At 42.7% G+C, this 27,359-nt stretch overlaps 1 protein-coding gene across 1 annotated transcript in view; it reads right to left on the bottom strand.

The window, feature by feature from the left end:
- The window catches only part of VMP1 (vacuole membrane protein 1), a 61,727-nt gene that overhangs the window by 1,899 nt on the left and 32,469 nt on the right, over positions 1–27,359 (bottom strand). The window contains exons 8-11 of the mRNA XM_058037557.1: positions 16,297–16,377; positions 13,094–13,210; positions 10,162–10,223; positions 78–180 (exon numbers count right to left, since the gene is read on the bottom strand). Of these exons, the coding sequence (XP_057893540.1) occupies positions 78–180; positions 10,162–10,223; positions 13,094–13,210; positions 16,297–16,377 (363 nt within the window). The remainder of the gene's footprint in view (positions 1–77; positions 181–10,161; positions 10,224–13,093; positions 13,211–16,296; positions 16,378–27,359) is intronic.

The raw sequence follows: 27,359 nt of genomic DNA, 5'->3' as shown, positions 1-27,359 counted from the left end.
GTTATGATTGTAAAAACAACAAATCTAAGGAAGGCAGGGAAGGGAAAAGTGAGGGAGGGAGGCAAAGAGGGACTTACCTGTGGCACAGCACTGTCGGATTTGTGGTGAAGTTTTATCCTCTGAGCTTCCAAATATTCTTGAAATGGCTTCTGAAGAGAAGGACCTATACTCGGAATAGCACTGATGGAAAGTTCATCCCAGAGAACAAGACAAAATAGAGGAGGAAAAAAAAAAAAAGAAAAAACATTTTTTTTTTTAAACTTACCACTTTACCTAATCAGAACAAAGTTCAGGCTGAGCCACAGCTCAGCAGAGAACTCGAAGCTACTCGAGAAAACAGAACCCCACGAAATAAATCACATTTCATCTTTTGATCTGATACTTCGGGAGGGATGCATTTCCCCAGATCCTCAAAAAAGTTCTTAAAAAGAAAAATCTTTCTGAGCGAGGCAGCGCTGGGAGAGAGGAGGAAGGCGAGAGCCGGAGCATTTCCTGGGAGGCAGCAGCGCCGAGAACCCAATGAATGACTTCGGAGAAGTCCCACATTTATCAGCGGCAGTTCCTGTAAGAACTGGTTTGAACCGATTAATGAGGAAATGACTGGGGCTTGTGTCATCCCTCGGTTAAAAAAGAAACTGCTCGCCCAGGCCTCGCCCCTCTCCCTCACGGAGCCGGCCCCTCTGCCCGGCCAAGTCCTTTTTAGGACAAGCCGTGCGTCATCCCGGCCCCGAAAGAATGCGGGAGCCATCCTGGAGCGCCTCCCCCGAGCCGGGATTAACAAAGGAACAAAGGAGAGGCTCCGAGCCTGAGCCCCGAGTGCTGCCCCGGCCCGGGCCCTGAGCCCCGAGCCCTCAGTGCTGCCCTGAGCCCGAGTCCTGAGCCCCGAGCGCTGAGCCCTCAGCGCTGCCCTGAGCTCCGAGCCCTGAGCGCTGCCCTCAGCTCCGAGCGCTGCCCGGAGCCCTCAGCCCTGAGCAGTGCCCTGAAAAATGCCCTGAGCCCTCAGCCCCGAGCTCTGTCCCGGCCCGGTCCCGGCTCTCCGGGCCCGCTCCAAGCCCCGCTCCTAAAGCCGGGACCAGCCCGGGCTGAGAACTGCAGCTCTCGGCAGCCTCCAGCCTTCCCAGCAGCTTTTCCTTAAATCCTGCTTAGCAGGAGAGCAAAACTCGTGTGAGGATTTTCACAACCCTTCAAAATGTCCCCAAATTCAAATAAAAATTGTACATGATCAGGAGCAGCCCCACGGCCTGAGCTGTGTGGGGAGAACATTCCCAAAGTTGGATCCACCCCATCCTAAGTCCAGCACGGGGCAGTTCTCACTATTGACCACCTCAATTGTAAAGAGAAGGGAGATTTTGATTTTTGTTTAATTTTAAAGAAACCACTGTGTTCTTCTACATTATTCAACTCCCCCAAATTCAAATATCAATTTGAAATGATCAGCAGCAGCCCCCCGGGCCTGAACTGTGAGGGGAGAACATGCCCAAACTTGGATCCACCCCAGCCACGGGGCACTTCTCATTACTGACCACTTCAACTGCAAAGAGAAGAGAGATTTTGACTTTTGTTTTATTTTAAAGAAATCTACATTATACATTATCATACATGTGATCTTCTACATTAAAAAAAAAACTCACCTGAATTTTGATTATTGGGTTTTATTATACCCACTACTCCTGCTGCTCCTCCAGGGAGGGTTTAGTAAAACCCTTTAGACCCGAGTTACACCAGGTGTACATCCGAGGAGTTGTACAATTGCCCATCTCAAACCCTTCCCCTCAGCCTCCTGCTCTGACACCATATTCTCTTTTCCAGGCCAAAGCCCAATTAAAAAATAACAGCTTTCTAATTTTAGGAATTTATGAAAAGCACGAAACAAAGTGTCTCATTCTCCTCCAGTAAATCTATTTATTTCCTTCATGGCCGGGGGCAAAGGAGGTTTTTTGAACCCATTTCCCAGCAAAGGTCGCTTCCCTCGTGATTCACCGCCGGGTGAGGAAACTCTGTGCCCGGACTGGTAAAAATTCTGGGAAAAAAACAACCCTGTGGTGCCCAAAGCATGTCCCTTATCCATTTTGTACAAGATGTGTCAATGTTCCAGAGGATTCCAGTGATCCTGAGGTGTCTCAGCACTGGGAAAAGCTCGAGTCACGCCTGGAACATCAGCCACATTTTGAGGTTTCTTTTCTTTCTCACCCAATTCTTGGGAGGCCTGAGGAGCGACTGCAAGGTAAATGGTTTACTTTTGAACTCCTGCATGATTATGAAATGAGGAATATTTAAATGGTGAGGGATCAATGATTAACAGGGTGGTGTTCGAATGACTCCGTTCCTCACCAAAAACTGAACTGGGTCGGTCCCCAAATCGAATTAAACACAGAACAAAGACATGAAACCCAAGAGCAGAGCCTTGAGGACTCCTGCTGCATCAAAACAATATTTCAAAAATTTTCTCACTAAATAATTCACTTTTTATTTCCTATTCTGGGCACGGCTATTTGTTAAGTGCACAAAAGTAATTTTATCAAAGCAATTTTGAAGAAGTGCAAGATCCTAAATGCAAGGACCTCAGCTCCTATTTTTGGTACATTTGTAAAGATTTTAATTCTGAAAAAAATATATGCCCAGATTTAAATAAGGAATAAAAAATAAGCAGAGGAAAACCTAGAAAACCAGGGATCCACATGAAATTCTTGAAATCCCATCTCAGCAGCACAGTGTTGGTTACTGGTGCTTTTTTGGAAAAAACTACATCATTTAATTTAAAAATTAATTAATTTAATTTAAAATTAAACTATTCAATCATCCACTTATGTGCCACCTGATATCCAAAGGCATAATCTTAAATCTAAAAATCTTTAAAATAATTTAATTTGATTTAAAAGTGAGTTCTGTGTCCCTGCAAAGCTCACAAACCCAGCCCGGAGACCCCGGGGTGCTGAGCCGAGGAGGGGAGGGGGAATCGGGGATGAATTTTGTGGGATCGGGGTGGGACCAGGCAGGGCCAGATTTGCATCACAATTCCTGCACTCAGCACCTCCAAAATCCCGCAAATTTCCCAGCACTACCGCAGGAGATAACCCCGGGATAATCCAACCCAACTCCCTCTGCTCCCTCGGGAATCAAACCCATCGCCTTTCAAACCCAGAATGTGGAAGGAGAAATTCTGATTCACAAGTTGTTTTCATCCAGAAGTTGTTTTAGAAACTCTTAATGTTAGATATTAATTTTTTGTTAGGATTCGTCCTTATTCTTTGCTAAAATTTAATGTTTCACAAGGAGTTGAATCTGAGAACAGGCCCCCCGAAATTGCAGCAGCCTTTGGTAATCCTTAATTCACTAAAAGTGTAACATTTTAGTCAAAACCATTATTTCTGTTCTAATATTACAACATAAAAACACCCATAAAAAATTAGGATTCACTGAAGAAACACTCTTGGTGCCTGTTTTCAGAACAATTACCTGGTATTTGTAATTAAACAGATGCACTTTTTCATTTTTTTAAACTCAGACCTACAATTTCTATCCCAAAGACAAATTCTAAAGCTCTTTTTCCAATAAATAAAACAAAATTCCCCATCTGTTTGAAGCAACACATGACAGAAATTCAGCAAAGCTGCTCGAGGATTATTTTAAAAATTACACCAAGAACCTGCAGAGTCTGACTCCAAAACCTTCCAGTGCAGTTACAGCAAATCTGAGTTTAAATTTATTCATTTGCTTTTCCAAGAACAACTGTCAGCAGTTGCACCTCAAATGCCTTTCGCTGATTGTTAAATGATTTTTGGGTAACTTTACATCTTTTTTACAGAACCTTTGGAACTACAGAAAGTTTTTTCTCAAAGGCACCAGGATGAAGCACCAACCCCAGAGGAGAAAAAATTGTATTTTCCTTGGGCCAGCTTACAAAAAGTAGGAAGTTGTTTGATATTCCAGTCATCTGCATTTTTACTAATATTAAAATACTTATTTATAATGATTTAATAATGATATTTGCATTTCTGAAAGGCATAACTTTCATTTTACAAGGTCTTTAGGAGCAGGGGTTGCTCCTGAGTGACTGAAATTTCTCAACCTGTGCTTTGAGAGGTTGGGAACACTCAGGGAATTAATTACAACTCTGCTAAATCCTCAATTACAGTCTCTATAATGCTGTGTCAGTGTCATTGCACCAATATCTGTCACACCATAAATTAGGATATAAAATTCCCCATTTTAGCAAAGCATATGTGGATATTTGTTCACTTTTCCAGGGAGAAATGTTAGAATTCCCAAGTGCTTTCCAAAAAAAAGAAGCTGCCACTGTAGCCTCAAATTTGGGAACAAAACAAATCCCAAAAATTTGGGGATTTTTCATGAGTGAAAATGTGAAAGTTTATGGAAGTTTCTGATTAATAACCCTGAGCTGTTCTCAAACTGCTCCTGATGGAATTAAAGATGGAAATGAGAACCTCAGAGCAGCCAGCCCTGAGAGCAACTGGGATCATCCCAGGGGGATGTCAGGAAACTGGGAGCACTGGGGGGTCACAAACACGGGAGTTAATATTTAATTTAATTTCATTTAATCACAGAAATCCTAACCTGGAGGGAAACCAGAGCCCTGTGGGGGAGCAGGAGGTGCAAACAAGGCTGGACACACCTGGGGAAGGTGATGCAATATTGAGTCAGGCTCCACTTTATGGATAATCCCTGCAATATCCACAGCCCTCAGCGTGGAAAACCTCTGAGACTCCACACACTGGGCAAACAGCAGCAGCTTCTGCCCAGATTCAGCTTTTTGGGCCGAAGGAGGCAGAGAAATTCATCCTTTGGGAAATGAGAGCTGCACACGAGGAGCACAGGGCAGAGCTCTGACACTCAGCAGCAGATCCCGGGCCTGGCAGTGCCCAAGGCCAGGGATTATCTATCTCCTGCTGCAGCAAAGGGAGGGCAGAGGCACTGAGGGATCCCACAAAGAAAGGGAACGTGCTGGGATGGGCTCCTCCCTGCCCGGGCCTTCAGCTCCTCACAAACAGCTCATTGCTGTGGGTTACTGACAGCCAGGCCAGGGGGGCAGGCAGAGGCTTTCACCCTCCCTGGACTGATGGAAAACATCACCATCCCACCAGCACCAACTGTGTGACATTCCCATTGCTCCATTCCCGTGTGGGAACACCAGAAAAATCCATCCTGTAGCTCCAAAGCAATGAAACATTTAGGAACAGGCTCTGGATTTGGGGATTTTAGTGTTTAGGGTATGTTATGGAACAAGCTCTGGATTTGGGAATTTCAATATTTAGGGTATTTTACCCACCCCTCCCTCAAAATTTCATTCCAGCACAGTGGCATAGACTTCTTTAGAAGTCAGATGTTTTAAAACCATTAAAAACCAGATTCCAGTGGAAATATTGTTATGCCACTGGCCAATTAGCAAAGCTGATTCATTTGCATAACGTGTCCTTGTCTCAACGGGGCACCTTTCTTGGTGTGAGCCCTCTGAGCCTTCAATGGTTAATTTTTTTCCAGACAGTGATCTAAACTGGCTCAACGGTTAGTATTTTAATGAGCTGTCATTTCCTGTGCTGATAAAGATTCTCACAGTATTTAAACCATCCACTTCCCCGAGGCTGCACCACCAGCAGGACCCTGCAGTGACTCACGGGGCTCAGCCTGAGCCTGACTCAGCCCTGCGAGCTGGGCCTGCCCAAAACCTGGGTCAGGGAAACCTGGGCCTGCCCAAAACCTGGGTCAGGGAAACCTGCATCTACCCAAAACCTGGCTGAGGGAAACCTGCACTACCCAAAACCTGGATTAGGGAAACCTGGGCCTGCCCAAAACATGGATTAGGTTTAAGGAAACCTGGGCCTGCCCAAAACCTGGCTGAGGGAAACCTGCATCTACCCAAAACCTGGGTCAGGGAAACCTGCATCTACCCAAAACTTGGCTTAGGGAAACCTGGATCTACCCAAAACCTGGGTCAGGGAAACCTGCATCTACCCAAAACTTGGCTTAGGGAAACCTGGATCTACCCAAAACCTGGCTGAGGCTTAGGGAAACCTGGGGCTGGGGCTGCCCAAAACCTGGGATAGGTTTAGGGAAACCTGGGGCTGCCCAAACACCTGAATCCTGAGAACTGAGACTGCCCAAAATCTGAATCCTGAGAGCTGTGGCTGCCCAAACCCTGACTCCTGGGGTCTGGGGCTCCCCAAAGCTGGACCCAGCTCCCTGTCCAGCCTAACCTGGGGCAGGCAGAGCCCCCAGCACCTCCCCTGGCCCCAGCTCAGCTCTGGGGCTGTGCTGTTCCCCGTGCCCAGAGCTCTGAAGCTGCAGAAAATAAATCCGGTTTGTGGTCAGGTTTAACAGGGAGGTTTTGGGGTTTAAAGGTTCATTTTCTTTCTGAGATGAGGGAAGGGATCCTGGTGGAGGTTGCAGGGGTAAAACGGGCCCAGGTGTGCCCTGGTTCACCTGAACCCTGCTCCAGGGGCCAGGGCAGCCCAGGAGGCTCCAGGGCTTCTCTCCCTTGGGACATTCTGTTATGTTCCATCAGTGCTTTCAAAATGAGGAATTGCAACATCTCTGACCTGCCCGTCCTCAGCTCTGCTCACTGCTGCTCTTTGGAACCAAACTGCTGCTTGCTTTTTAAAGATTCTTTTTAAAATCTCAATTTAGGGGAAAAACCTTTGCTTATTCAGTTAAATCCTTCAAGTCTTTTGCAAATAAACTCTTCTAATTCTGTTGTGATCCACTGGCAGCCTTTCAACACCAAAGCTCCTCAGATTTCAGCCACATCTGGGTCCCTTTCAGGGCAATAAAGCCATTTTTGTGTGGGGCTGCTCTGCTGTGCTCAGGACACATCCCCAGGTTTCTGATGTAGGGAGGTTGTTGATTTTTCAACCAACAATGTCAATGGGATTGGTTTAACCTTCCAAAATTCCTCCCTGGAGGTTGTGAAGCCCCTGCCCAGCTCTCCCCACCCCAGGACAAGATTTCTGGCTGTCCTTTATCACTTCTTGCCTTGTGCTCTAAAGAAATAACCTCAACCTGTACTGTAAATTATTTTTGACTAAAAAAAAAACCCCAACAATCTTTAAGCAAACTTTCCAGTTAGCTCAGTCACCATGATCTCATTTGTGCTTTTTTGGTGGAAGGAACACCACGCTCCCTTTACCAGCATCAACTGAGATTAAGCTGTAAGCAAAGAATTATGGCACAAGAAATAGCAACAAACTGGTTTGTCCAGGCAGAGCTTCCAGAACCTGGGACCAAAAAACTGCTTTTATTTCACTGTGCAATCACCCACAGTGCCCTGCAGAGCTGGGAAGGGGGAAGATCTCCCACAAAAGCCACTGGGTATGGGACACTTGAGGAGCTCTGATATTTTTGGGTGGATTTCCCAGAGTTTGTTGGATTCTCACAGGTAACACACCCACGAGAAGGGAATTAAAAATCAAAGCAGTAAAATCTCACTGGGTTCTGTTTTAACTGCAAATCAGTTTATGCACTCAGTAATGAAGTGAATAATGAATCTTTTAGAACTAACAGGGCATCAGAGAGGCTGTGGCTGTCCCTGAAGTGTCCCAGGCCAGCAGTGGGAGGTGAGGGGTGGGACTGGATGAGCTTTGGGATCCCTCCCAACCCAAACCCTTCTGGGACTCTGATTTAGGTAGGAATTCTGGTTTTGCTGTAGGATCCAGCCCTGGGCCTGGCACCTCTTGCAGGAACAATCCCAGACACTCCAGCCCTGGAGTTCATCATTAACCACAGCAGAGGGAATCTGTGTGGCCAGGGTGGGATCTCTCCCTAAAAAAAAGTAGATTATTTTTTTCTTTCTGACCATTTCCCACCAGAATGGATCCCACAGTTTAGTGGATGCTGTGTGCTTTCAGAACTACTTCTTCAGTAATTTTTTGGGAATTCTTCACCCCCATTTAAAGCTGCCCCTTCCCAGAGAACATCACCCTGCTCTGCACAGTGTGAGTTCACCAACAGCTGGAGGTGAAAAACAGGAACAGAAAGATGGAGCAGCCAAACACCCCACAGCACACGAGGTAATAAAGAGTTGAATAAAATCAGCAATAAAGCCTTGCTGAAGTGGAAGAACACAGAAAAACTCCAGAGCATCTTCCCCCAGCAAAGCCCAGGATCCTGTCTCAGCTCTGAGGCACCAAAAAACACCAAAAACCACCAAAAATCAGGAGCTGCTGGGACAGGCTGGGAATTCCAGCCCCAGGGAGCTCCAGCACCTCTGGAAATCCTCCTCAGCTTGGATTTCCACCTCACTCCAACCCCACTCCTCAAACCCACTCATCTCCCTCATTCCCAACAAGGTTTGTTGCCAAAAAATTCTACAAAAATTTAAAATTTTCTGTAAACAGCTTCTTAATTTCCTGCCACGTTTTCTTTTCCGTTTCCTTTTTTATTTAATGAATAGAAAAAGTATTTTATGATCTGTTTGTAATGGAGACCTAGACAAAACTGTAAAATCAAATTAAATGATATTAAATACCTGATTATGGCAGGCTCAGGGAGGGACCCAGCAGCACCCAGTGACAATAAAAACAAGGTCTGCACTCTGAATCAGTTTTGCTTTTTGAGTAAAAATCACAAAATTGTCAAGAAATTCTGGCTTATAAAATCAGATTTTCTCAGACTTTATGTCACAACTTAATCTTCTAAGTTCCATTTATCCTGGCCAACAGCATATTAATTGTTTTCAGGTATTGTGCTCAGATATTTCCTATTGTTTAAGAGCAACAGCCCTGACAAAGAAAGTCTAAAAGTCATTGTGGTGGAGAGGATTTGATTAAAATGAAGTTACTGCCCATGAAACAGAGCTGTGCTTTAATTCAATAATGGGGCTTTTAGAGCAAGGTATTGTTTAACATGTTTGAGGCTCCCCTCCACCAAAATTGATGAGGTAATGCTGGAGACAGCTTGAGAAAAGTCAAGGGTACCAGGACATTCCAAAAATCTCACTGTCTCCCAGGAACATTTTTTACTTCTGACATCAACCCTGCCATAAAAGCCGAGCCCAGCAGAGCTCCTGTGAATGCACTCGAAGTAATTCAATGCAAAATTATCTCCAAGACAGATGAAGTAGGAAAAATCTACTGGGTTTGGCTCAAAGCATCCACAGGAGAGTAAATCCTTGGAAATGTACCTGAGCTGGGGGCAGATCAAACTGTCTGCAGTGACTGATGCTGAGAAAAACTCAGGATGCTTGAAAGAAACCACATTTCTCTCTCTCCCTCTCTTTTTAAAATAATGTTCACAGCAACAAATTCATTTTGAGTTTTGGTAGAGAGCAGATGATCAGGAGTAATAAAGCCAGGATTTGTTCCATCAGGGAAATGCCCTGCAAGGTTCTTCTGACACTCCTTTTCTTTTTCAGCATCACTGCTTGGAGTTTTGGTTTAAAAGGAATTATTTCCAGACACTCCTCCCCTGAAACTTTTCTTGAGGAGTGTGGTTTTTATGCGAAAATATTTATTAGACTTTGGGCAGTAAAATATCCATTTACCCCAGAGAAGAGACCTTGGAAAAGCAGGAACACCTCAACATTTATTTTATGGATTTATGTTAGGCTGGATTCATTTTAGTTTTAAAAAACCCAAACCAAACCTTCTCAAAACCAGGACACTTTATCCATTTCTACAGAATTTAACAGAATGGAAACCAAGCTCCACACACCAAATTTCTCATTCTGGTGTTTTATGAGTGATCTGATGTTGTAAATGTATGAGGCACTTCCAGTTAAGGAGGATTTTTATTGTCAACCTTAAACACTGCATAAAATCTCAGGTTTTTAATATGGAACCACAGAATTCTATTATTTTTTCCTAGAAATACAATTTTCTATAAATGTCCTCATTTTTTACCATAAGATCCCACTACAGAAACCCAGGGCAGACACCCCATAAATGCAGAGCTGTGGGAGTGGAGGGGTTGAATTTTGGTTTGGGGTGAAAGTTCTGAGCTGATCCCACAACCCTGAACCTCAGGGCCAGCAAAGCCCTGCAGGGCCTGGGGCAGGAGCTGCAGTGGGAGCTGAACCTGCCCCAAAACAGCCCCGGGCACCCCGAGCTGCCTCTGCAGGGCTCCCAGCCTGATGGGTGCGGGCATTAATTAATGAATTAATGAATTAATGAATTAATGAATTAATGAATTACTGAGCTGGGGATGACTCACCCGATGAGGGCCACCATCTGCTCCACGATGTGTTTGCTGAAGGTGATGATGACAAAGAGTTTCTGTGGAGGGACAAGAGCAGTCACACAGAGCCTGGAGCCACCTTGTGCTCCTGCCCACCTTTCCTCCTGTGCTCTTTATTTTTCAGTATTTTCAATAATTCAGTACTTTCAGTATTTCAGTATTTTCAATATTTTCCATATTTCAATATTTTCAATATTTTCAGTATTTCAGTATTTTCAATATTTTCTGTATTTCAGCATTTTCAATATTTTCCATATTTCAGTATTTTCAATATTTTCAATATTTTCAGTATTTCAGTACTTCAGTATTTTCAATATTTTCCACATTTCAATATTTTCAATATTTTCCGTATTTCAGTATTTTCAATATTTTCCGTATTTCAGTATTTTCAATATTTTCTGCATTTCAGTATTTTCAATATTTCAGTATTATCAATATTTCAGTATTTCAGTATTATCAATATTTCTGTATTTTCACTATTTCCCATATTTTCCATATTTCAGTATTTTCAATATTTTCAATATTTTCCGTATTTCAGTATTTTCAATATTTTCAGTATTTCAGTATTTTCAATATTTTCAGTATTTCAGTATTTTCAATATTTCAGTATTATCAATACTTCTGTATTTTCACTATTTCCCATATTTTCAATATTTCAGTATTTTCAATATTTTCAGTATTTCAGTATTTCCAATATCTTCCATATTTCAATATTGCCAATATTTTCAATATTTCAGTATTTCAGTATGTTCAATATTTTAGTATTTTCAATATTTTCCATATTTTCAGTATTTTCAATATTTCAATATTTTCAATACTTTCAATATGTCAGTATTCTCAATATTTTCAATTTTTTAATTTTTCTCCTCAGAAAAGAGGCAGAAGAGAATAAAAATCTGTTCCCTTTCTGGCCCTGTTTGCTCACAGTTTGCATTTCTTGTTTTTGCTGCCCATTCTCATCCTCCCCAAACTCCCATTCCCAGAAGCTCAAGGTCACTTTACTCCATCAACAATGTCTGAGTGGAAAAACAGCCAGAGAAATTCACAGCCCCTCACACAAACACACCACAGAGGGGAAAATAACCCTGATTCACACAGAAACAACAAGAAAAGAAAAGAGCTTTGGGCACCTGTGTTAAAACAGAATTATAATAATAATCACACTCCTAACCCTAATCCAGAATGTATCCAAAAATCTCTTCAAAAACAATTTAGCAGAGTAATATTAAATATGAAAATCTAACCTAGCAGTTTTACCCCTAAATAAAAATCAAACCTGTAATTCCAAATATAATATTTAATCATATAAAAAAACCATTAAACATATTAAAATCAAGCTTCAAATACAATTTCAACCTTAGAAAAAAGTCCATGATTTATCGAATAAAATTTTACACAACAGAATAACTCTTAATTTTCTACTAACTACAAAATCATTAACACTTAAGCAAATCAGAATAAAAAATTGAGATGGAATTGGCAGAATTTGAGTAAGGGAACAGGAAAGGAGTCCCAGGATGGCACTGGGCAGTCCCTTCCTGTCTGAACATTGCATTAAAGCCTTTTCCATGACTCTCACATTTCCTAAATTCCAAGTCCAGCCACATCACTCCAAAAAATCAAGGCTGTTGCACAAGGGTGTGCTTGAAAAAGAGAATTAAATTACAAAATCATGATTTATCAACTGTACAAGGCACTGGGAAATGGTTTTTCACTTACATGGGATCTGAGTGTGGAGCACTATAAATTACACAGCAAACACTGTGGTAGCTGAACAAGGCAATTAAAATAATAAAAGGAATATTAGCTGATATTATTTCACTTTTCTGTGCTGCCAGGACACATTTTAGCAACACATGGATTTAAAAGCAGAAGAAAATTCAGCTAATACAAAAATAAGTGTGGAGAAAAAGCTGGTTTATCCCAAGAAATGGAAGAATTTCCAAATCTATTTGTTGTTTTCTGCTTAAGCACTGGGCAAAATAAAACAACCATTTAAAAAATGATGGGAAGAGAAGAGCTTGTGTTTAGGGCAAAATAAAGATTTTAAAGCAGCCTGATGAGGCTGTAACATGAAATATTTTTTTACTCAAAGCTTCTGCTATTTGGATGGGAGTCACAGCAGAGATTTGCAAACAACAGAGGCAGAGACGCTGCAAAAACCCAAACTCAGCTGAAAACATCCCAAACACAGAGAGAGCTCCAGCCCTGACCACACCAGCAAATCCCCCAGGGAAGCAAAGCCCAGCTCTCCTCGGAGCAGGGTGATGCAGCTCCAGGAGAATTCACATTTTGTGCAAACAACTGCACTGTCAAACTCAGCACATCCCACCTGGGACACCACAACTGCCCCAAAACTGCAGCAAATCCACCCAAAGTGGGCTGGCCCGGCCCAGGCTCGCTGGGGTTTTCTCAGCGAGCTAAAAAAGGGCATTTCAAAGTGCAAATGAGGGTTTGGTACCAAAAAAGAGTTCACTGCTGGAGCCCTGGCAGTCTGGTGAAGGCTGTAGGTAAATACTTTGGCTAACCACCAATTTCCTGAGCGGGTCAGCAGCTATAAATTACTCACTTGCCTCAGTTTGGAGCAGCCCAGCAGCTCCTTTATTGTAAATCCTTTGCACCAAATTAATTTCCATGACTTCAAGTCGGGCAAAGAGACTGCAGGATTCATTCCCAAGTGACACAGGGGAACAGGCAGGGGGAAAAAATCAAAATTTCAAAGGTTTCATCCCCCAAAAACACAGTGGAACAGACAGGGAAAGAATCAAAGTTTGAAAAGTTTCATCCCCAAGTGACACAGTGGAACAGGCAGGGAAAAAAATCAAAATTTCAGAGGTTTCATCCCCAAATAACACAGTGGGGCAGGGAAAGAATGAGAGTTTCAGAGGTTTGAAGGGGCAGCACTTGCCTGGATGTGCATTTTTATCACAGCTTTTCCAATCAAGGTTGCACCGAAGAAGGTCCAGAAGGGAACCAGAAAGTGGCCACAAGTGATCCCAGCCAGGTCAAACAGGGGGTTTGGGATCTGTGGAGTGCAAGGGAAAGAGGGTCAGGAACTGCAGACACGTTGGATGGACAGGAACACCACAGAGGCTGGAATTCTGAAAAATGAACAGTTTCCCCTTCTCCACCTTGATCCAAAGCTCTTGTGTCTCAGTAATTACAGAAATGTTGATGTCCCACCACAGAACTTCAGTCTCTGGGATTCAGCTAGACAATGTCCCAGACAATTCCATCCTCAAGGTCCCTCCTTACCCCTGCATCCTGAAAAAAACTAATGAAAAGTTTTCCATGTGAAATGCACAGAAACCACAGCAAAGCCATTCTGAGTGATTTATCAAAGTTTCTCTCTGACAAGCACATCACTCTTGGAAGCCAGAGTTTCAACTGATCCCCAGTGATTCCAGCTGAGAACCTACATTAAAAACTGGCATTTACAGTCATATGTATCCAGTTTTAAAACACTGATTAGATTTTATTAAGCATATGCATTTCATTTAAAATTAAAAGAATTTTTTATTATTATTAAACTGCTGGCCTGACTTTTGGTATGGTGATACTATCTGTAAAATATTTTTGAAATGAAATCAAGAAAGTGTCTGAATTCCAACCTTTCCCTGTCAGCCTGGAGCACAGGGGCAGTGTCTGAGCAGGGTCACTCCCAGGAGCAGTGTGGTACTGTTGGGCTTTTGGGATTTACAAAACGGAATAAAGAGGGTATAAAGAGTTTTGTGATTAAAAAAAAAAAATGGAATAAAAAAGGGAATAAAGATTAAGAATGAAGGACACTCTGCGCCAAGCCTGCAACCTTTGACAAAGGTTGCACTGGACTGCTGGAGAGCAGAAATTCAGATTTATGAGCAGCCACAGCAGCACCTGCAGAGGGAGAAATCTGAACTGGGTTCAAACCACGGGTCCCTGAGCAGGCTCCACCTGCCCTGCCCACCTGGGGCAGCTGCTGTGGCCACAGAGCTGGGAATGGTTGTTCCAGAACCTTCTGCTCCTGGAGCTGGGAATGGTTGCTCCAGAACCTTCTGCTCCTGGAGCTGGGAATGGTTGCTCCAGAACCTTCTGCCCCTGGCAATGATTGCTCCAGAACCTTCTGCTTCTGCTCCTGGAGCTGGCAGTGATTGCCCCAGAACCTGTTGCTCCAGGCTCTTCTGGGCTGGTTGCTCTGAGGGATTTTTGTTGGTCCACAGAGCATTTCAATCCCTGCAGTTTGGGGCAGGGCTGCTGTGGGTGCAGAATTTACTCAGCACATCCCCAGCAGGGTTTTCTCTGTGCTTGTTACTCAAAGTTGCCAAAAGAAGGCCACAAAAACAAGAGGGCAAATTCTCACAAGACACAGCGAGGAACTTGGGGCTGACTCTTGCTTTGTTCCTTGCCCAGAGCTGCCTTTATATAGAAATAAACTCCAGACAATCCTGACTTCCTTATTGCTACTAAACACCATGACAGGCAGTTGACTTCACTGGACAAGCCTGCAGGATTCTCATTTCCATTTGCTGGGGTTTTTATGCAGCATTTTGAAGCCACCACTTGAGAGACAAGGACCCACAGCTGGGACAGCCATTACCACTTCACCAGCAAATTCTCATAAAATACACATCAAACAAAACTGCCTGAAATGCAGGAGGAAGATCACAATTACAGGGGAGGCAAGCAGAGGAGGGACCTGGTAGAGAAGTCCTGAGATGCCCCTGGGCTGGTGAGGGTGCAGATAAATTCAAGGAGAACACATGGAGGGGGTGCTTTCCTTCCCCCGGCTCACCCAGAGGTGCCACACACAGGGACAGCTCTGCATTCCTGCTTTTCCAAGGCTTCTGGAACCTTCCACCTCTCCCTTCCTCCTGCAGCTGTTGTGTGAGCACGTTGACAAACTCACATTGACAAACTCACACTCGCAATCTCACATTCACAAACTCACACTCACAATCTCACACTGACAAAGTCACACTCGCAATCTCACATTGACAAAGTCACATTCACAAACTCACATTGACAAACTCACACTCACAATCTCACACTCACAAACTCACATTGACAAACTCACACTCACAATCTCACATTCACAAAGCCCAGGTGTGCCCTGGTGGATCCTGATCCCTCCCCCAGCCCAGGGCTGAGCAGAAGTTGTTAAACAAATGTTGAAATATCACTGAGCAGGAGCTCTGGGTGTTTCCAGCCTCCTCTAAAGGTGTTACCAACCCTTTCCTCCATTCCTCCACCTTGGCCAGTCCCTCAGCCCTGCCAGCTCCAAGCTGTGCTGGTGACAAGGACAGGGGTAGGGACAGGGATGTGTCAGAGCAGGAGCAGCTCCTGGCAGGATTTAAGGAGCAGCTTGTAGGATAAATCACTCCAAACATGAAAACATTTGTGAGGATTAGTGAGCAGGAGCTTTATGTCAGCAGCTGTGGTCAGATTAATTCCAGCACAGGTTACCCACACTCAGCAAGCAGCTGGCTGTGTCATCTTTACAGTTTAGGAAAGCAAGAGATGCTGGAAAAGCTTGGAGTGAAAGCCTCAGAGCTGGGTGATGTTGTGGTTGTTCCAGAAAAATGGGATTGGGGTCCCACACTCTGCAGTCACATCTCAGTTTGTGTGTGGGATGAAGAACAAGGCTCACCACTCCTGCCAGCTCCAGAGAGAGAGATAAACCTCCAATATTATTTTTTTATTCTGGAAGAAGAGCATTATCCAACTAAAAACCTAAAAGAGCATCACTGGAGGTGCTCCTTTCACCTCTTGATTAAAAAAGCCATGAGCAGTTTGTAGCCCCACAGCCAAAATTGAAATTTGCTTCCTTTTTCTGCCCTCTCTGGTTCCTGATGGCCCACAGAGCAGATTTGGGAGGTTTGGAAGGGATGGATGGACACCCTAACCAGGATTTCTGCAGGGACCTTTCCCCTCTCAATCCATGCACACCTCTGGATCTGAGGATGTCAAGAATTTCAAATACAATCCACCAACACCTAAAGAAATAACGACACAATTCCAGCAGGTTTTGTCTCCCTGAGAGACACAGAAAGTGCAAACAAAACTGAATTGCATGGCAGGACATGCAAGAGCTGCATTTTGTGCCCACAAATGCCCAATTCCTGGAAAACTCACCGAGGCACAGGCCAGGATCCCAAAGAACCCAACCTTCTGCACCAGGTTCTGCACGGCCACTCTCGCCCGGGAAGCAAAGTCCTGCAACAGGAAAATCAAATTATTCATGAGGAAACCTCACCTGAACAGAGCCCAGGACGTGTGTGACATCCAGGATTTCCTACCTGGGAACTGAAGGAATTTTAAAGCAGAAAGGTCAGTGTGAAACCCTGAGTTTGGAGGGACAGTGGTGGTGGAATGGGAGCTCCCCGTGCACTGAGTTTGGTTTTCACACCCTGAGAGTGGCACTGAGCTCCCTCTTGTTGTGGAAACAGATTTTCCATTATTTATTTCCCCATATCTTTGGAATGCCAGGGCTGTTTGTACCTATTCCTTAAACAAGCAGAAGGAATGAATTCCTCCAATGCCTTTCTGAGGACAGAAAGAGCAAAATAATCCCAATTATCCCATTACAGCCTCAGATCTGCTCTCCCAAACCCAGGATCTCAACCAAAATTGCCAATTCCAGGCACTGCCTACAACAGACCTGGAAAATTCATTAAAATCCAGCCTAAATTACTTTAAATTACTGAGCCTAAATTGCTTTAAAAGCAGGGGAGGTGCAGCCCCTGTGACTGGAGCTGCCTCCTTTTATTTTGTGATCAGTTCTTGCTCCTGAGGCTCAAAATTTGCCAGACACCCAGGAAACCCCTCAAAAAAACCTAAAATAAAGATTCTCACGAGCAGTTTCTTTGCATGTGAGAAGGGAATTTACAGGAGATAAAATTCTGTCCAGAAAAATAAAAGCAAGGTCAGTGCTCCCTGCTCAGGCTTGGCCACAGCAGTTGCAGAAAGCTGGGAATCCTTGGGAATAGCAAACATTAAAAAATAATTACTCATTCCTTTTAAAAAACCTACAAATAAGCAATAAAATTCTGATTTTTTCCAGGAGCAATGCAGTAAATTACCCAAGGAAATGACTGTAATCAATAATTAATGATATTCTAAATTCCACCCTCTACTATTGAATTGTAGAATTTAGAATATCATTAATTATTGATTAAAGCAACTGCAGGGTAATCCAGAAAAATTACATTTATGCAATTTTAACTTGGTTACAGTTCTGTTGAAACTTTAAATACTACACACCTAAGAAGGAAAACTACAATTATTTTACAATGTTCTTGCATATTATTTAAATTTTGAGCTGTAGAATTGAGAAAGTTTTCTGTGGCAGATTAAAAAATAATAAATCTGTGATGAGACCATTTGCTTCTTTTTACACCCCTTTTTCAAGTAGTAACTCTTCTTCATTACTGTGCTTTCAAAAAGTTAAATTCCCTATTTAAAAATTAAAACAAACAAACAAACAAAAACCCCCCAATTATTACTCAATGCAGAATAATTCTATTTATTGTATTTAATGCCTGGAAAAACAACTCAAATTAAAACTGCAAGAAATGAGATTTTCTAAATCTTTCAGTGGGACATTTTTAACCACAGGGGAATATAAAACCCCTCTAGAATATCCTATAAAGGTGAATTTCCACACTTTGAGCAGGAGTTACACCTTGGGCTCATGATTACAAAATGCAAAAGATCAAAATTCACTTTTAAATGAAAAATTTCCCTGGTTTTTGTAGGATCCCCCCCAGAACATGAGGATTAAACCTGTGACACCAACCCCTTGAGCTCATTCTGACAGGAAACAATCTGGAAAGTAAAACGAATTTTTTATTTTGTATTTTTTTTTTAATTAAAAGAGGGAATTTTGACAGGAATTGTTGTAAACAACAAAACACAACAATTTCCTGAGGACCCAGCCCAAAACTCTTGCGACATCCAGGGCAGTTCCTGCTGCAGCCCCAAATTCCCTCGAGGTTATTTCCAGGGAAACAGAGCCCAAAAAGGGGATCCCAGCTCCAGGGGGACCCTCAGGGCTTGGGATGCAGGGAATAAAATACCCAATTATTTCTATTTTATAAAAATAACCTTTTATTTTGTTTATTTCTAGGATTTCCCCAAGGAAAACAACACAAACACACACTGAAAAATCTTTAGGATTCTTTACAAATTCATTTAACACCCAAAGGTGCTGAAGCAGATTTTGTCCTTGGGAAAGGTGTCCTGGAATTGTTCTCTTTATAAGCACAATTTATACTTTATAAAAATACTCTTTTATTTTATTTATTTATTTATAAGATTTTCCCCAAGGAAAACAACAGGCAAACACATAGTGAAAAGTTTTTAAGATTCTCTACAAATTCATTTAAACACCACAAGGTGCTAAAACAGATTTTGTCCTTGGGAAAGGTGTCCTGGAATTGTTCTCTTTATAAGAACAATTTATACTTTATAAAAATACTCTTTTATTTTATTTATTTATAAGATTTTCCCCAAGGAAAACAACAGGCAAACACATAGTGAAAAGTTTTTAGGATTCTTTACAAATTCATTTAAACACCACAAGGTGCTAAAGCAGATTTTGTCCTTAGAAAGGGTGTCCTGGAATTGCTCTTTTTAGAATAACAATTTCTATTTTATAAAAATACCCTTTTATTTTATTTATTTCTAGGATTTCCCCCAAGGAAAACAACAGGCAAAGACACGGTAAAAAATCTTTAGGGTTCTTTACAAATTCATTAAACACCAAAAGGTGCTAAAGCAGATTTTGTCCTTAGAAAGGGTGTCCTGGAATTGTTCTCTTTATAAGAACAATTTCTATTTTATAAAAATACTCTTTTATTTTTTTTATAAGATTTCCCCCAAGGAAAACAACAACTCTTCAATTCCTCAGGCAAACACACACTGAAAAATCTTTAGGGTTTTTTACAAATTCATTTAAACATCCAAAGGTGCTAAAGCAGATTTTGTCCTTAGAAAGGGTGTCCTGGAATCTTTCTCTTTATAAGAACAATTTCTATTTTATAAAAAAACCTTTTATTTTATTTATTTCTAGGATTTTCCCCAAGGAAAACAACACAAACACACAGTGAAAAATCTTTAGCGTTTTTTACAAATCCATTTAACACCCAAAGGTGCTAAAGCAGATTTTGTCTTTGGGAAATTGGAATTTGTCCCTGGAATTGTTCCCTCCTCAGGGATTTCTGGAGGAGCTCACTGGGGCCATTTTCAGCTCCTTTTTTCTCCCCCCTTTCCCAAAGCTCATGGGCTTGGAGCAATAATTTCACTTTTATAAGCCAATAAATATTTTTTTCTCACAGTTCCATAAATCTGATGGCAAAGTATCTCGAAAATAAAACACTCCAAGACAATTATTGAAATGGCTCCATGATTTATTTGCATGGAAGTTGTTTCTATTCTGATTTTAATTTATTCCCCCATTATCTTTTACCGTGTTGCTAATGCACTGTTGTATTCATTTTCACAAGATGGAATTGGAAATAAACTTTCTATAAACTAATGGTTGCAGCACAGCTGCTTTAATAAAATATATTATTATAATTAGAGAAGAACTGACTGTATGAACTTAGGGGAAAGCACCATTTTTAACCAAATTTCTTAAAAAGAACCAGCTTACCCCACCCACATTTCTCAACTACAAAATTCAAGGCTGCCTTGAAATTAATATTTTCCCTCCAGCTAAAAACATATAAAACATTAAAAAGCTAATAATGAAAGTCTTTAAAAAAAGTTTAACAAGTTTGTCTCAAAAAAAAAAAACCCAAACCAAAACCAATGTTGGAGCAAATTTTCTCACCTTGTTAATTCATAATTTATGTTTTTTAAGTTATTACTCAGCTTGTTTCTTTGCTAAGTTTTGGTTTTACATTGTCTAGCACAATCTACTTCATGGAAAGCAAATTTTAAATTCTAAAAATTTCACTAAAGAACTTGCCATTGGTCTTCCTTTTGCCAAATTTTCTGAATAAACCAAAAGAAAATTAAAGATTTTTTGTACCTATTTTTAATGATCTAATGTAATCAAACCTGTGAGTAATTTGCAGGGTAATAAACCAACAAAACCATGAATTCCAGCCCCAACATTTACTCTGTGAAAACAAGTCCAGAACTATTTCTCTTTGGTTCCTTCCTTAAAGTTTCTTTGACAAATCTTTGCGACATCTGCAACAATAAAAAAGCTTCAAAGTTTCATTTCCCTGAGAATCCAATCCCCAGTTTTACAACTTTTACCTCTTTCACAACATAATTTTTTTTTTCTTTTCTTTTCTAAAGCCTGCATGGGGAACAATCTTTTCTCTATTTTTTTTAGCATTTGAAATAAAATAAGTTTAATCAATTATTGCTTTAAAAATTATATATATATATATATATGAAGAGAGATAAAAGTTCAGCTACTTACAGGCAAACCATTTTCCCCCCAAATTAAAGTTTCTAGACTGGAGTGGCCTCCCAGCTAATTGTGATTCATTCTTTAGAACATTTCAGGATGCTTGAGCTCACTGTGTCCCTTTCAAAGATGATTTATTTTTTGGGGGTTTGGAAATAGATTTCCTGTGAGTGCCACAGAGCAGGCAGAGGAAGGTTAAATGATTAAAGATGACTTCATTGGGTTAATCATCACATCCCAAAAGCAGGGAAAGGTCAGGCATGATTCCCCAGGCCCAGCTGGCACAACTGTCCTGGGTCTGCTCAGCCTCAGCCAAAGGGAATTTTTCATCATTTCATTCACCCCATTGCCTCCATAGGATAAAAATCCCCCCAAAATTTCCAAACCTAAAGGGATGGTAAGGAGAATTTCCATGTTCTGCCTCAGTGCTCCTCCCTGTGTAAATGCGGAACTTTTATCCCTGGAAAATCCTTCCTGAGAGAGAGAATGGACAACCTTGTCTGTGTTACAAAGTGCTGCCCCATCCCTGTTTTATTTGGTTTCCATTTATAATTTAATCTCTCTCTTCTTTCTCATCTCACTGTGAAGTTGGTGAGCTCCTCAGCAAGCACCTCACTAGATTTAACTAACAAGCTTGAGGAAAAAATTGTTTTAATAAATAAAATTGTTGTAATAAATCAGATTGTTTTAATAAATAAAACCTCACCAGATTTAGCTAACAAGCTCAAGGAAAAATAATTTTAATAAATATTTTTTTTCCTCTTTTCCCTCTCTAACAGAACAGTCACCATTAATTGTTCCCACTGAAATTGTGGAGCCTCTTTTTTCTTACTCTGATTGATCCACAGGAGGTATCCAAGGAGCTCTGAATAATCAGAATCCCCCCAGAAATAACCTGTGCCACCTCTCCAGCCCTGTTCTCTGAAGCCTGCACAGATTATGCAATGTGAGAGTTCATTTTCAAACAGCTGCAATCAGATTTTAGGAGCACTGAGAAACCAGGGGCTCCCATCACATCCCAGCTCAATCTCTGAAAAACCCATCCAGTTCCACATCCCAGGGATTTGAGGCCTGGAAAAACTTCTCTCCTTTTCTTTCCTGCTGTAAATACCTCAAGCACCTTACAATAAATTGATAAAACTGGCAGATTTAACACAAAGGTGGAGACTGAATTTAACACAATTCCATCCCAAGCTCGTGGTGCACATTCCCTGCTCAGGCCTCATCCATGCCATGGACATTCCTCACCTGGTGGGTGCTGGCCTGGAGGAGTTAAAAGATTTTTCTAGAAGGCCTAGAAGGGGATACACAGGATTTGTGACTCTGACAGAAAACAGGAGAATTATAGAAAAAAAAATTAAAATTCATATAGAGAGATCTGGATGTGTTACACCTCAGTGGCTCTCCAGGAGAACTCTGGAGCAGCTGCAGAGATGGAAATTCCTCCTCCTGCAGATTCCTCCCTTTTGTGTGGACAATCCCTCAAGATTTGACATTATTTCTATTATTTTGAGCATTATTTCTATTATTCTTATAATAAAAAAGTTTAATTATCCAGATAATCATCTGAAGTAAAGAAGTAAAGAATATTTTCCCCTCCCCAAAGACTGAAGGCTGGGTGTGAAGTTACCACTTGGATCACCAAAATTAGGGAGTCTTTAACATTTAAAGAGCTGCCTACAAAGACAGTGCCCCTCTTGATGGAAAAATCCCAGTTATGTTAAAAATGAGCTGCACAGTATTTTGTTTCTTCTGGCTTTCTGTTCCAACACAATGGAATCAAACACAACTGATGGGAGAATGACCATTTGTGGTCAGGGAATGGATTCCAGGATTTCAGACTGGGAGGAATTATTAACTCCTTGGAATAAAGCATTGACTGCAGGGGAGCCACAGAGGTACCCAGGGCTGGGAGGTCACAGTGGCTCAGCACTCGCTGGCCAAAAATCGCTGCTCAACTCCCCCAAAATATCAAAAAATTACAAACAGGAATATTGTGATAGCAGCTCAAGGTTCTTTGTTCCAGCTTTCTCCAAAATGTTTCCAGGTAAATGCAAAGGGGCAATAAAAAGAGGAAATTTCCATTTGATGCCTGGAGAGCAGGGGGTGTGAAGGGAAAGGTTTAAACTTCCTCATCACCCAAAATTCTGGGAGAGAAAGGTCCTGTCTGGGAAATCAGAGCCCCAAAAGAGGGAGCTGGGAAAAGTAATTTTCAAGGATTTCTGAAAGCAGTGGTGGGATGGTGGCAGAACTAAGCAAGGACTGAGTCTGATGAAAGAAAGGGATTTACAACAGGCACAGGGCAGATATTCCAGATTCTCAGTAAGTTTCACTTCATGAGAAGTCTGGGTTTTCTGAGGCATTCACTTGTGGAAAAGGAGTTGGGAAATCATGGAAAAGTTGCAAGAGGAAAGGACATAGATGTTGAACGTGGTAACAGTTTAAAAAGTACAAGATGAAGGGAACCAAGCAGCAATGAAACAGCCAAAGAACTGTGGAAAGGAGAGAGCAGCACCCACAAAGCCTCATTAAACAGACTGTGCTGGAGATCTGAGGGCCTGAAACTGGTAAGAGCTCAATATTCAGAATATTTGTATGTAAGCATGAACATACAGTAGATATTACAGAAAAATCCCAGCTCAACAAGAAATTCTGTTTACAGGTGGATTCTTCCATTGTGAGGATGAGAAAGCAGGACAGATTGTGAGGGGTTTATTTCCACATCTGTTTGCCTTCAGATTCTTCAGGTTGGCTGCATGTTAAGGTTGAGGGGTGATGCTGCAATCCAGAGATAATCAGGAGGATGCTCATCATCTTTGGGACTTGGGAAACTCAGACATGAGGAACTACAATCAGTTCTTGGGTCAGAAAACCCTAAGTTTTTCTACAGAAAATACAATTAAACCCACTGTCCTCTTATCAGATGTTAAAAGTGCTGTTAGATGTTAGAAAAGACAGACAAGAGAAGCCACAGAGCACAAAAGAAGCTGCATTTTTTGCAAGCCCTGTGGGAGCAGAGACAACAGAGTGAAGTGTCCATTCCAACAGAGGCTTGGCTTTCCTGGGCATTTCATTTTAGGAGTAAAAGTGTGAAACTTCCAAATTATGAGTCCATTTTATGGCAAATAAGATCTCCCCATTACCAGGAGCAGGAATGAAGTCAAGCAGCTCTGGATCAGTCCATTAGTTCCACCTGGAACTTCCAGGTATTTTCTTCATTTCATTAATCATCTGAACCATGGTAGGAACTTTTTATTTCCCTCCCCCTTCTTGAGGGAAGAACCAGCAGAAATGTTTTTTACAACAGACTCCATCTCAGGAGCTTCCATTTCAAGATTTCAGCCTGTTGCAATGCACAGCCAGGTTCAGAAGGGAAATACCAAAAGGAACACAGATTATAGGGCTCTGTCAGCTCTGTAACTCAAATTTAAACCCAGCTTTTTCCACAGCCAGAACTGAAACCCTCAAACTTCTACATAAAAAGTCCTTTTTGCTTCACACGCTGTAAGAATAAAGAAATTTTGTAAAGAATGAGACACAATTAAAGGAAACAGCCTAAAGGAAGAGGAAGGAGCATGTCCTTTCAGCCTTATCAGATCTGTCCTGCAGAGCTGCAGCCCCTTTAACCACATCCCCTGCCACCTCTGCTCCCCAGAGCAGTAATGTGTCCACTCTGACACCCTGCACACCAACTGCAGATAAACTGATTTATTTCCTTGCTGAACAGCCACTTTCTGTTCCCATGTGGCAGGGCAGATCCTGCAGCCCATTTTCAGGGTGTCATGGCAATGTCAGCAGCACTGCAGGAGATTGCCCAGGGAGCTTCTGCTGCCTCCAGCCCTGGAGGGCTCCAGCACCAGCCCAGACAATGCCCTGACGAACCTGAGCTGCACTAGGAAAGGAAAAAATAAAAAAAGCTGGATTAGAAACTACCTCAGGTCCTTCTCCAGGTGAATTTTTCTTTGATTCCATGACAAGACACTACAGCCACAGGCAGGGGATGAGTGGAGTAAGGAACATCCCAGCACTGCCAAAAACCTCCTGCACTGCTCATTTATCTCAAAGCTACCACTGCCATCAGTTATTGTGGCCAGTTCCAGAATACTGTTAACTTTTAAAAATCCATTCTAAAGAATCGAGTCTCATTTTGAGGTGGTTTAAAACCCAGACATTGTAAGGAAGGGATTTTTGATCACCAGCTATGAAAATTGACATTTTCAATCTCTGACAAACCTGAGAACTCAAAGCCATCAGCACTGAAAAAAATATTGTTTCTTCACAGACGACTCAGACATAAGTTAAGGATTAAAATAGAATGGAAGTGAGGAACTTGTGACACAGCTGACAAAGCCTTCAGCACACACAAGCCTTCCCTCTGAGCCCAGATGTGCAAGCTCTCCCCTGTTGTCCCTGGGAGGGACAGAGGTTCCCAGACAGCTCACACAAGTGGGCTGCATACCAGACTCTTGTACAACACAGATATTTAAACAGTGTCTGGAGCAGGGGGGAAAAAACAGCCATTTCTTGATTATGATACCAGAATGAATTTCTATCAGTTATTGAAGGTTGGCCTTAAAAAAATATTTAAACCGTATTTCTGACCCAGCTTTTGATCATTTATCGGTCTTTCCCAGAATTCTGAGGAGTGAAATATCAAGTATTGAGGGACAAATTTTCCCCTTAGAAATTTGTGTTGAGCATTCCCAACACACACAGAACAGGGAAGGAAAATCCAATGACAGAATTCAACCACCTGCTTTTCCACAGCTCCTGTGCAAATGCAGCTTCCAGAATTTCCAGTACACCTGGTGACATTATTTCTAATTTCTGTTATAAAGTGAGAAATTTGTTACTGAGAAAATCCTCCTGACCGGTGAAAATGTATCAAAGTAACCCAGGTTTCCTCACTGCCTGGGTGATTTCTGATTAATGTACTTCCACACTGAACATTTAAATAATTTTTTAGGGAACAGACCCTTCAAAATAGAACTCAAAAGTCCTCTCCAGTCAGCATTAGTAATTAGTGCAATGCCCTGTGCTGTTTTTTCCTTATCTGTGAGCAGGTGTGCAAATGAATAGAACAATGTGGGCACGTTCCCCTGCCAGTGGCCAAAGAAATCCAACCAGGAGGTGCTTTACACATTCCTTACTCACAGCTCTCATTGTCTTCCCCCTGCCTGCTTTAACTCTTTGCTATCTCTTCTCTCAGGAAGTGCTCAAGTTCCCTTATTTAAAGCTGCCATTGACTCATTCCAAAACTTTTTTTAAACGAGGTAATTTTGGAGAACAGCTCAGAACTGAGTTGTTACTCAGTGCACCCACTGCCTGTTCTATTGTCTGTGAAAACACACTGTCACTTTGTCACCTCACTCCCCAGCACTGTGGGGACTTCAGTCTAAAATGCAGCTGAAGGTTTGATCAGTTGTGAATTTCTGTTTAATTAAAGACCATTAAAAAAGGGAAGAAACCTCCCCTGGAGCTGTTAACAAATACTGGCATCAAACCCGAGGAATGCAGGGTGTGAGGAGCAGCCTCCTGGTGACCACCCACAGCAGTTAATAAATAACAATTAATAAAGAGAGGAAGCTGATGAGGAAAGGGAAGACTGAGCAAGAGAAAGGATGAGTGGAATTCGATGTTCATTTCAACAGGTGATTTCTGGGAAAGCAAAAAAAGAAATAAAAAAGAAGTCAAGGTTTCCCAGTTATTGTACGTGACCCTTCCACTTCCATTTTTATGATAAATGCTTTATAAAAACCTGCTTGTGGTCTGCTCGAACTTCTTTTTTCTTGTACCAAGTACCCTCAAACGCTGTTGATTAAACAAGCCAGCAGCCTTTTCAAGCAGGGAACTTATCAGATAGCAGCTGCTAATTTAATCACGGCACGGATCCGCTCTGAATTTGGCCATCTAAAACGCTGCTAATTAAGCGAGATTTCTCTCATTAGCCGTGCTCAATCATTCCCGGGCAGTGAAGTCAGAAGTGTCGTGTCAGAACACAGCGCTGCCTTGTCCCGGGTGTGGCACGGGCTTTGTTCTGCCCCAGCGCCGGAGATGCGGAGAAGCAGGGCAGGGTTTGCGGCGAGGCCGGGACGGTGCGGGAGCCGGTCCCCACCGGGTTAACCCCTTGCTGCCCTCGGGGAGGGCTCCGTCCCCACCGGGTTAACCCCTTGCTGCCCTCGGGCAGGGCTCCGTCCCCACCGGGTTAACCCCTTGCTGGCCTCGGGCAGGGCTCCGTCCCCACCGGGTTAACCCCTTGCTGGCCTCGGGCAGGGCTCCGTCCCCACCGGGTTAACCCCTTGCTGCCCTCGGGGAGGGCTCCGTCCCCACCGGGTTAACCCCTTGCTGCCCGCGGGGAGGGCTCCGTCCCCACCGGGTTAACCCCTTGCTGCCCTCGGGCAGGGCTCTGTCCCCACCGGGTTAACCCCTTGCTGCCCGCGGGGAGGGCTCTGTCCCCACCGGGTTAACCCCTTGCTGCCCGCGGGGAGGGCTCCGTTCCCACCGGGTTAACCCCTTGCTGCCCTCAGGGAGGGCTCCGTCCCCACCGGGTTAACCCCTTGCTGCCCTCGGGGAGCGCTCTGTCCCCACCGGGTTAACCCCTTGCTGCCCTCGGGCAGGGCTCCGTCCCCACCGGGTTAACCCCTTGCTGCCCTCGGGGAGGGCTCCGTGGAGCTCCAGGGCAGGCGGCTGCAGCTCGGTTCGATTCAAACCCTCTCGAGTCCACGTTGACAAATTCTTCGGCAAGCCCTGTGGTTACAGGGAAGCTGGTTTC

This window comes from Melospiza georgiana, chromosome 19 (assembly GCF_028018845.1).
Source record: "Melospiza georgiana isolate bMelGeo1 chromosome 19, bMelGeo1.pri, whole genome shotgun sequence".
Classification (NCBI taxonomy): Eukaryota; Metazoa; Chordata; class Aves; order Passeriformes; family Passerellidae; genus Melospiza; species Melospiza georgiana.
Note: the sequence above shows the minus strand (reverse complement) of the source record. Positions and strands in the feature narration are given on the sequence as shown.